Below are 11,742 nucleotides of genomic sequence, written 5' to 3' on the forward strand. Positions count from 1 at the left end.
CCCAGATGGGGCTCTGCTGTTGTATAGTTGGGCGAGGTACTTGACCTGAATTGCTCCTGTAAAACATCCAGCCGTGTAAATATATTGTGTATAAAAAGAATGTAAGCTGCGTAAATCATGGATGAAAGTGAATGCTGCATGCCTAAAATGTAGTGGTAGGGGACTTTTGAAAACCATGTGCTTCAGATTACTCCAGAAGGCCTTTCATATGTTACTTATGGTTTTGTATATTACAGAACCATGCCTTACATTTTTTCCAAACCGTTTTTTATCAGAAAGTCATACTGTAAAAATCTCTGGGTATTAGTTTGCCAAAGACGCTCAAATTTGGCTAAACAATTCCAATTTTTTAGGATGTTCATTGTGTTATGCATATTGTTTGTAGACCAATCCAAAACCTGCACACAAGAGAAGACAATCAAATGCAAACATCTCAGGTGATTAATTTTCAATAGATACAGCTGATTTTGAGAGCCATTGCTTTCTGGTTATACAAAACTTTATAAGTGATTGTGTTGCAATAAACTATTGTTGTACAGACCTTTTTCATTCTTTCTCCACAAGCTGAAATTAAAGGAAACATAGTCAGTGATCCACATATACACCCTCCCCCCTACACTGACCACTCCCCCCCCCCCCCCCAAAGAACACATTCCTACTCCAAGGATTAAATGAGGCATTTCCAGCATCCCTTCCCATGAACGTTCCTGGACATTTCCAGTGCTTGTAATGACATTTGGATGTGCTCCTGACAGCAGAATATTATTCGTTCACTCTTTCTTTCTTTCTTTCTTTCTTTTTTTCTTACTTCCTTTCCTTCCCTTCTTCCTTCCTTCCTTCCTTTCTTCCTTTGTATCCTGCCCTTTCCCCCAACAGCTCCCTCTACCTGCCCTTCCCTTGACGCCCCGTCCCACGGAAGGAAATTTGGCTCTAAGCACCTGATAGGCCACGAGGTCCACTTCGCGTGTCACACGGGGTATCAGCTGGTGGGTCCGGCCACACGCGTGTGTCAGGAGAACGGCACCTGGAGCGGGGTCGACACCGCCTGCAAAGGTAAAACGCTGCCCAGCTGACCTCCGTCCACCAATCAGGGAGGGGACCAGTGGAAGATGCGTCACTGCTTGTCAAATGTAATGCTTATGGGGCTGTTTGCTGGCTCATCCTGGAATCTCATGTGCAGATGCTGCCCTCCATGGGCTGGCATTAACCCTGAACATGCTGACGCTCGCTGTTGTTGGCCTACACGTGCACTTACGCAGTAGTCACACACAAATACCACATACACATACACGCATGCACACTGTGTAATACACACACACTCACGGTAATACACACACACACCCACACACATGGTAATACACACACACTCACACATGATAATACACACACACACACACGTGGTAATACACAATCACACACACACACTCACACACGTGGTAATACACACACTCACGGTAATACACACATACACACACACACGTGGTAATACACACACACACACACACACACACGTGGTAATACACACACACATACACACACACACACACGTGGTAATACACACACACACACACACACACACGTGGTAACACACACACACACACACACGTGGTAACACACACACACACACACACACACACACGTGGTAATACACACACAGCTAAGCCCTGGGTTGCCTCTGAGTGGGACCCAAGCCTCACTGTGCTTACAGAGGATTACGCAACATGATGAGACTGTGAAGGTTGATCTGAAAAGGAGAGGAATGCTGTCGCACCGTGAGTGGGGTGTATCTCAGAGGATTAGGAAAGCCCCCCCCCACCCCCCCAAAAAAAATCCCCAATCCACAAGCCTTGAATCGGCAGAATTCCTGAGCCCATCGCGGCCGCCACATTATCCCAGGGCCCTGGGGGAAGTTCCCGTCCCCATTCAGGGCGACCTTGACCGGCTGGGCTGAATGGAAACCTGAAAGAGAGGAGAGGGACCGAGGGAACTGGGAGGAGTGGGGGGGGGGGCATCAATCAATAGAAGAGGTTCCTCACCACACATACTCAGATAAGGGAGAAGAAAGGACACATTCTTCAGGTTGTTGGGGGCTATGATCCTCGCCTTCATCCAAAATAAGAGACATTAAAATGTCCCGGGACACTAAAAACACCTGTACTGCATTCCGCACTGCATTGTCTCCCCCTCCACCCCCACCTCCACGGTACCCTCTGAAAGCCCAGCGCTAGCAGGCTCTACTGGAAGCCAGCCTTGCCCCTCTCACGTTTCTCTCCCGCCTCATTTCCAGCGGCCAGTGTTTGCGGCAGGTTCCGGTAGGCAGGGGTTAAGTCCCTGTGCCTTTCATTAAATGGGTCCGCAGGCTAATAGCGCGCAAGTATGTAAAGCACGCTTTTGACGGCTTCCTCTGTCTGAGCCTCTTGGCACTGGACGGGACATTCCAAGTGGTGCGAGAGGGAGCCTGTGACAGTGGGGCGAGGGGGGGGGTGAGAGGGCGAGGGGGCGAGGGGGCGGGAGGGGGAGTGCCGTGCCCTGCGCGGGGACAATATTACCCCTGTGGAGGTTCTGGAGGGAAGCAGCAGCGAGCGAAGGCAGAGCTAAATTTGGAGGCTGCTACAAAGGCACCACTGAGGAGCGAGAGGGGTATAAATATGAAAATCGCGTCGGCGGCGTTTAAAAATATCCAGAGGGCCTGCGAGAGGCGCGTGTGGGAGCCTGGATAAAAAAGGCAAACAAGCACACAAGGGGGCAGGGGGCTGCCAAACACTACCTAACACAACCTCCCGTCCCACGTGATTCCTCTCCTGAAAGGTTAGGGCTCGGAGAATGCGCCGAATAGCACAGAGACACAGAGTGCTCAGGCGGGCATGCGAGCTCAGCACTACGCAGTGCAGCCAGACCTAAGGCAGCGATCTCTCTGTTTAAGCTGTGTGGAGAAGCACTTAAACTCATCGCCAGAGCTGCTTGTTATCACCTTCATTCTGCCCGCAGTTTCCTTTTTAAAGGACTAACATTAAACCTAATACATAAACTGGGTAATGTAGTATGTTGGGGTCAGGGTTAGGGATTTATGGATGTGTTTGAATTCCACACTGATTGGACCCAGGTTTGTGTTTTCCTTTTTTTTTTTCCATGGTCAGAAGGTGAAATGCCTTCTAGTGTCTTTGCTTGCGCAAGTTCAGAGTGCACTGGAGGTTTATCAAAGGGCACTTTCTGAAAGTACCCTGTGGGCAACACACAGGCCACACTTTACTGTTACAGTAATGTAAGCGGTAAAAAAGTGAACACTTGTCAATGGGCAAATGAATCCAAACCCACCTGGAATGTTGTGCAAACATTCCCCATTCCATGCTGCAGCGCGTGATAAATATTTCACTCTGGACCCCCATCCCCCCAACCCTCCTCCCCTTTTTTTGGAATCCCTATTTAAAAGGTATTTGCTGCTGCCCAGTGAAATCTCCCAGCTTTACAGGGCTGTGAACTGCTATAAAGTGATTGGTGGAGGTGTGAGGTAGGATTATACTGGCCCCTTATTGGTGGAGCTGTGACATAGGACTACAGCGGGTGGTATGCAACCCTGGTCCTGGAGAGTTACAGGCTCTGCTGGTTTTCATTGTTACTCTGGATTTAGTTGATCATTGAGAGCAGTTGATCACACGATGTACTCACTTCACCTGGCTACTTGGGTCTGACCTGGGTTGTTTTAGGGGCCCTTGAGGTGGAAAGGTTTTGGAACCCCTAACCATGATGATCCGTCCATTGCTTGCAGACATTAGTGAATGTGCCAGTAACCCATGTCAGAATGGAGGCACCTGTGTGGAGGGGCTCAGCCAGTACAAGTGCATCTGCCCACAGAACTGGAGTGGGTCCCACTGCCAACACCAAACCCAGACAGGTGTGTACATCATCATCCCACACACCATACACCCCCACCTGCATCATCATCCCACACACCATACCCCCCCACCTGCATCATCATCCCCCACACCTTACCCCCCCCCCACCTGTATCATCATCCCACACACCATACCCCCCCACCTGCATCATCATCCCCCACACCATACCCCCCCACCTGCATCATCATCACACACACCATACCCCCCCACCTGCATCATCATTCCCCACACCATACCCCCCCACCTGCATCATCATCCCCCACACCATACCCCCCCACCTGCATCATCATCCCACACACCATACACCCCCACCTGCATCATCATCACACACACCATACCCCCCCACCTGCATCATCATCCCCCACACCATACCCCCCCACCTGCATCATCATCCCCCACACCATACCCCCCCACCTGCATCATCATCCCACACACCATACACCCCCACCTGCATCATCATCCCCCACACCATACCCCCCCACCTGCATCATCATCCCCCACACCATACACCCCCACCTGCATCATCATCCCCCACACCATACCCCCCCCCCCACCTTCCAACACCAAACCCAGACAGGTGTGTACATCATCATCCCTGAAATCTAAGCTAATGCAATGTATGTGGGCGGTGTTGTCTAATTGGTTCTCAGTAAGGAGCGTGTGTGTGTGTGTGTGTTTTGGTGGCCGGTGTTGTCCAGCCACAAGCCCTCCTCTGGGATACGGGGTTAAAGTTAACCCCTTACGTTGCCGCTCTCTCTCTCTCTCTCTCTCTCGCAGCGCCGCCGGAGTGGAGCGTGATGAACGACCCGGCCTTCAGCCGCAAGCCGCGCTGCGCCAAGGTGGACCACGCCCAGCACTGCAGCTGCGACGCCGGCTTCCACATGAGCGGCACCTCCGACAACACCATCTGCCAAGGTATACCCCACACCTGGGAACACACCAAGGTACACTCTATACCTGTACTCACCCACACTACTGAGGTACACTCTATACCTGTACACACCTACACTGTGCTGAGGTACACTCTATACCTGTACACACCTACACTGTGCTGAGGTACACTCTATACCTGTACTCACCCACACTACTGAGGTACACTCTATACCTGTACACACCTACACTGTGCTGAGGTACACTCTATACCTGTACACACCTACACTGTGCTGAGGTACACTCTATACCTGTACTCACCCACACTACTGAGGTACACTCTATACCTGTACACACCTACACTGTGCTGAGGTACACTCTATACCTGTACACACCTACACTGCTAAGGCACACTTTATATCTGTACACAACCACACTGCTAAGGTACACTCTATACCTGTACATACCTACACAGTAAAGGCAGTGCAGATAGTCTGGCACTGAATCCCTTAAAATAGTGTGCTTGAAATGGACTTTGGTTTTAAATGGACAGAGCAGTTAACATGAAAATGCAAAGTAGGTCGGATTGCTATCAAAAGAAAGTTATATTCCTGGACCTTCCTAATTGTCAGAGCGGCTAATAAAGCTTCATGAGATGAAGGCCAGTTCAGTCAGTGTGCAGTAAGTAGTGCTGAGGTTCAACAGGAGGGTAATGTCCTGTAAGTGTGTGGATGTCTGTTCACTGTTCCTGGGCAGTTTTGACTAGTGTAGCATTACCCAGTATTGGGCAGCTGCAACAGCAACACCCTGTTTTTGACACATTTTCCATATTTTGCAAGAGATGTTATGCTCCCTGATTCTCAGTAAGCCATAAAACACATGACCCGGGACCCAAGGGGGTCATTGCAGATGAGAAAAGATCATTTCTTTCTCTCTCTTTTTCTCTTGCTCTAACAATCTGTCATTTGTGCCTTCCAGATCAATCTGTATTTCTCCCTCCAGCTCTGTTTCTCTTCACTGGCCTACAAATCACTCCATCTCTCACTCCCAGTGCTCTATATTTTTCATTTCTCAACTGTTTTTTCCTATCTTTTGAATATTGTCCTTATCTGTCTGTACTCCTGACAGCAGACTACGGCTGTTTCACTCTCTCTCTGTCTCCCCTCGGCCTCTCCAGCACTGCAGCTGTGAAGCTCTCTCCATGTGTCGGGACATGTGTTGCTGTAGTGAGCGCGTGCGTGTCTGAGAGCGCTGCACCCACGTGCGCTGACCGTCTCCCCCCCCCCCCCCGCAGACGTGAACGAGTGTGAGGTGTACAAGCAGGACCGGGGGATCAAGCTCTGCGTCCACGCCTGCGTCAACGTTCCGGGGTCCTTCCACTGCTCCTGCCCCGAGGGCTACAAGCTCCTGCCTAACGGCCGCAGCTGTGAGGGTGAGAGACGGGCGGCCCGGGACTGGAGGGGGGGGCCAGGCGGCGGGGCCGGGCGGGGGGGGGGGCTGGGGGATCGAGCGTAGCGGGGGACAAAGACTCATTCATGTGTCTAGACCAGGGGCTGTACAAGCACCATGAAGTGTGGGGTGTGTGTGGGGGGGGGGGGGGGGGGGGGGTGTGATTTATGCACTGTGGGAATCCGTGAGGTCACATGAGCAGGAGGTCTGGTAGGGTAAATAAAGAGGGAATGAGAGAATAGAGGAGAGGAGGGATGCAAAGGGGAGAGCTGTGTGTCATTGCTCAGGGAAGGGGGCGTGGGGTGAAGCCGTGTGAGAGTGTGAACGCGGTCGGTCAGGCGGAGCAGAGGGTGGAGGTCCGTGGAGGTTTGGGTTATCCCCCCTCCACCCCCACCCCTGGGCGTGGCCTTTGTCCGCACGTGCTCACACTCGGCCCGATGGCGAGCGGAAAGCGTGACCTCACCGCTTTCACCCGCTGGAGGAATGTCGAGGACGGGAGGCCTTTGGAGAAACTAAAACGGGGGGGGGGGGGGGGGGGCCCCCACAAAACAAACGGAGCCCCAGGCCCCCTGTCTCTCTCACGGGTGTCTGTGCCGCTCGAGTCAGCGGTGCCCCCTTGTGGTTCCAGACGTGGACGAGTGCCTGTCCCAGCAGCACAACTGCACCCACGGCACCACCTGCATCAACACGGGGGGGAGCTTCCAGTGCGTCAACCCGGAGTGTCCCCGTTCCCACGGCAACGTCAGCTACGTCAAGACCTCAGCCTTGTAAGTCAACCCCAGTGATCAGATTGGCTTGGTTTAAGTACAATAGTGGGTTGGGGTGGGGTGGGGTGGGGGGGGGGTGGGGGGAGAGATGTGTCTATAGGGATGATGTCTGTGTCTGCCATGTTCCCACTAAACAATAGCTGTGGTGAGATTCTGTAGCTGTAGCTGTCAGTGTAACTGGGGGAGAGAGAGAAAGAGAGGGCCATAGTGGGTTACATTCGTAGGGAAGTGTAAGCCATTCTTACTGTGCGGCTCACATGTCTGTGGGAGGGAGGAGGTGATGGGACCCCCATGGTTATTGGCACAGCCTCAGCTGCTCTGTGTCCGTCTCTCCCCTGCAGCCAGTGTGAGCGTAACCCCTGCCCCATGGACAGCCGCTCCTGCCACCTGGCGCCCAAGACCATCTCCTTCCACTACCTGTCCCTGCCGTCCAACCTGCAGGCGCCCGCCACCCTGTTCCGCATGGCCACGGCGGCCGCGCCGGGCCGCGCCGGGCCCGACAGCCTGCGCTTCGGCATCGCCGGCGGCAACGCCAAGGGCCTGTTCGTCATGCAGCGCTCGGACCGGCAGACGGGCGAGCTGATCCTGGTCCAGGCCCTGCGCGGGCCCCAGGACGTGGCCGTGGACGTGGACATGTCCGAGTACTCGGACCGCGCCTTCCAGGCCAAGCACGTGGCCCGGGTGCACATCCTGGTCTCGCCTTACGAGTTCTGAGTTCCGCTCCGCCCCAGAGAGAGAGAGAGAGAGAGAGAGAGAGAGAAAGAGAGAGAGAGAGAGAGAGAGACAGTGAGAGAGAGAGAGAGAGAGAGAGAGAGAGAATATTCCTACTGCCTCAATCACTCACCCGTTTGCCCTCTCACCCCATGTACACACACACACACACACACATATATCCCACAGCTCAGGGCTGAAAGAAAGGTCTTTTTGTCTTGACCTCCCTCAAGCCCAACAGAGAGAAGCAGGTTCTGAGGGGTCCAGTCAGCTGGATCAGAGAGGGTAGAGAGCTGGGTCTAAGCGAGAGAGAGGGGTCTGGTTCGGTCTGGTCTGATCCCCATAACGCCATGAAAAGAGAGAATGGCTGATCACCAAGACAACGGTGAGGTGAGATCACTGGCACGGAGAAAATGACCAAGGCAGGTAAATCGCATGTTGAGAACAAACCAGTGGGTATATGAACTAATGTAACAGTAAACATTTTTTGGTTCCTAAGAAACCAAACTTATCCTAATTTTGATTTGTTCAGGTGTGGGCTTTAGAGTTGCCTCAGAGTCCTGAGGTTCTGCACTTGGATGTGCGCTGCCATTGGTAGAACCGAGAACTTGAATCCCGCCTTCCACACATAAACACACACACATAACTACCACCATAGATCCTATTTATCAAAATATTTTTTGTACATCTGTAAAGTGTGTTGTCCTTGTCTTTTGTCATGTCAGTTTGTTTATTATTTCTTACTTCATCATTCAACCAAACTGCAGGAGCAAATCATGTCATGTTAAGCTTACTGTAGAGTAATACTGTGGACACACATCTGTTATATTTTTTGTGAGTGATACTGTAGAAAAATTACTAGATATTATTTTAACAGTAATGGCACCATAACTACAGTCTGAGGCTCTTGCTGATGCAGTATGTATCAGGTATCTGACATCATAACCCATCGCTTGACGGTGTGCCTTATTAATATCTCTATTACTTGTTGCACATGAATGTTTCTACATAACTGTAATAAAGCCAGCACTATAGTTGTTCTTTTTTATATGAGGCTCTGTCCCTTTGAGTGAACATTGAGTGAATATTGATGTATTTTGGTAAATTAGGAACACCCACTCCAGCTATATGATTTGGAGCAGCTGACTTTAATAAGATGTGAGAGAATTTCAATAATATAGTCTGGGTGCAACTTCTTAAGAAATTAAGAAGAAATAAGTCTAAATCTTTACCTGAGAGTTTGAGACAAAAAAAGATGCTATAGCATCTGTAAAAATAACCTTTATGGGAGGAACAAAATTTGAATGTGTTCAATTTGAAAGAACTTGGGAAATAGTTAAAGAACATTTATCAGAATATAGGTATTGTACTGTGTAGCAGCAAAAAAGGCCAATAGCATGCTGGGATATATCACAAAAATAACTGAGTATCACTAAATTAACTTAATATTGATATTATTCAATGCATTTTTCAGGCCACTTCATTAAGGTTTCTAAATCTATGAAACGGATTAACAAAGTGGACAACAAATTTTCATTGTGAGTTATATCAGGTGACATTTTGGGTAGTTGAGGAAGTAAAGGTAATTCAGGCAGTGTTTCTTTACGCAGGGAATTGCCAGGTCATTCAGAAGAGGTAGAAACCCTCAGGGCCCAGACTTGATGCAGTGCTGGACACTCTCTAGTCTGCAGGTGAATGGTGAGTCTAGATGGGCTGAATGGCATGTATGTTCTCATCGCCATGTATTCTTATGTGGCTGATTGGTTTTGGGCGCGCTGCTAGTCCTTATCAGTAATGGAATTGCCTCCACTTCCTGTTAATGACTCCAGAAGGACACAATCTTATTCTTACGTTTGATGTGATTTGCTGCAGTTGGGTATTGCTTTAAGTAGCTGATTCACAGCTACGTAATGAGGCTGTCCACAGTGGGTTGGGTAAGCGCTGTGGAGTGATAGGAAGATTACCTAGCCACACACACGTACACACCTTAGTGAAACCATTCAGCTATTTGAAATGAAAAATGATGTGAACCCCAAACACCCAGTATGGCATTTACTTCAAAGTGTTTTCTTTCTTTCTATTTACACTCGGGCCCTCTTAGTGTCAGAGGTCAAAACCAAAAATCTGTAGTATATATAGCGGAATTCCAGAGGTATTTCACATTACTACAACAATAAGCATCAGGAAATTAAATATATACCTCGATGTGTTTTTCAATTATGTGTTTTGTTCGAAAGAAGAGTAATGTAGACCACATGTGCGCTCGCTCCCCGTCTTTCTCCCTTGTTCTCTCTCTCTCTCTCTCTCTCTCTCCCTCTCTGGGTTCAAATTGAAATGAGAGGATCAAAAGAACCGCATGCTTTAAGGGCGAGGGAGGACCCGCACGCCGTATGTTCTGTTCAGAAATGACAGAACGCCCTGACGGAAAATGTGAGATTTCCTTGGTGAGTTATTAGTAGCGTGACTGCACTTTGTTTTCAGGCTGTTCGTGCTCGGTTACACAGAGCCGATGCTCAAACGGCTGTTCGCTGCGCACATTTCAAAAGTTCTGAGCGATGAGATATTGCTCAATATGTCAGAGAATGAAAAAAAAAGACAGATCGTCTCAGTACTGAGAAAAATAATAAACGCGCTGGCATTCCTCCGCGCCGAGACCTCTGGGTCTGCCCAAAGGGGATGCGAGGCCGACCCCAACGCAATCCCGCCCAACCCTCGATGCTCCAGCAGCCGTCTCCACACCGCCGTTACCGTACGGCATTGTGGAAGAGCGATGCGAGCATATCCCCGTGGCGAATCCGCTCCGTGGATCCCGTGAGCCACGCCACACCTGCAGCTGCAGCAGGCGCTATTCTTTCTGCAGAAATAATAATAATAAGAAAGAAAATATCGCATTCGGAATTCTCTAGATTCCTGCCCGCATCCGCACCACCAAGTGATCCAGGACCGCTTAAAATAACACAGAGGCGCACGCTTCTCGTTTCTCCTGTTCTTTGTTTTGGACACCATCGAAAGGAGCCGCTCGCACGGTTGGAAATAATATTGAATTGTTGAGCATGTTAACTGTAAGTCATACCCAGTGTAATAAGGCAGAAGACATGTCAAGGAAAACTGAAGAGCGGTGGCGGCTGGTAATTTAATGAATCCGGTGGATTATTTCCGAAGAAGAGAAAACTGAATAAAGGCATTTCTATTTGGCGTATATTGTGCAGGAAAGGGAGGGGTGTTTTGGGGGTTGGGGGATGGTGTGGGGGGGTGGGGGTGGCTGACTTGGCGTGTAGTGGCAGTGCAGGATCGTTTTCCACGTGGGGATACATATTTGGAAGGTGTCCCAGCGGTGGACGTGAGCGAGGAGAATGGGGATCTGTGTGCATGTGTCCGTCCCCAGGTACGTATCAGGCTCCGGGAGGATAGGCCGTCTCTTGTTGTCAAATTCATCTGAACACGGGGCGTACTGTTCCACCCCCCTCCCTCCCCAAAACTCCAAACCTTCTACAGACCATGCTTATTATCTCCTTCCTCCTTTTTGACAAAACCCAGACCGCGTTCGGTATTAAACATTCTCCCAGCTGTATATCCCCTACCGGCCAATTCCACTTTAAATTGTGCTCACTGGTTTCCGCAAGGCACAGGCCCTGGCTCTCCTCCTGTCTCTCTCGGCCATGCCCACCAAAGGTCATGCTTTTGAACACGGGTTGCGGAGAACACTTCCTTCTTAGTACCAAATAAACAGCTGCCAGTTCATTTTGTCTTCTGGCATAACTCCTGTTCCATGTTCTATTCCTGTTTTATGGATTTAAAAAAAAAAAAAAGGCTAATGCCAAATCAGGTTGATTGCATGTAAGGACATACAGCCAGGTCGGACTGAGTGTGAGTTTGATATTGGCAGGTCTGGGACAGTTATTGTCCTGTTTGTGTTATGGAGGCTGTCCATACTCTTAAGCAGGGCCCTCACAGTACAGGAGCAGCACATGCATCACTGTGGGTTTCTAACTGGAAAATAATAGCCAATCAGGTCTGTTTATTTGGCTATGGATAATAATGTGCAGCAGTTC

The 11,742-nt window shown here is 50.0% G+C and overlaps 1 protein-coding gene across 3 annotated transcripts in view; it reads left to right on the forward strand.

Annotated features, from left to right (window-relative positions):
• Positions 1 to 8,743, forward strand: part of LOC118217596 (fibulin-7) — a 24,978-nt gene extending 16,235 nt beyond the window's left edge. For all 3 annotated transcript variants that reach the window (XM_035399499.1, XM_035399498.1, XM_035399497.1), the window contains 6 exons: positions 877 to 1,053; positions 3,767 to 3,892; positions 4,671 to 4,808; positions 6,058 to 6,195; positions 6,841 to 6,979; positions 7,321 to 8,743. In XM_035399499.1, coding sequence (XP_035255390.1) covers positions 877 to 1,053; positions 3,767 to 3,892; positions 4,671 to 4,808; positions 6,058 to 6,195; positions 6,841 to 6,979; positions 7,321 to 7,693 — 1,091 coding nt within the window. In that variant the 3' untranslated portion in view covers positions 7,694 to 8,743. The remainder of the gene's footprint in view (positions 1 to 876; positions 1,054 to 3,766; positions 3,893 to 4,670; positions 4,809 to 6,057; positions 6,196 to 6,840; positions 6,980 to 7,320) is intronic.
• The last annotated feature ends 2,999 nt before the right edge of the window (positions 8,744 to 11,742 follow it).

Source organism: Anguilla anguilla, chromosome 18 (assembly GCF_013347855.1).
Source record: "Anguilla anguilla isolate fAngAng1 chromosome 18, fAngAng1.pri, whole genome shotgun sequence".
Taxonomy (NCBI): Eukaryota; Metazoa; Chordata; class Actinopteri; order Anguilliformes; family Anguillidae; genus Anguilla; species Anguilla anguilla.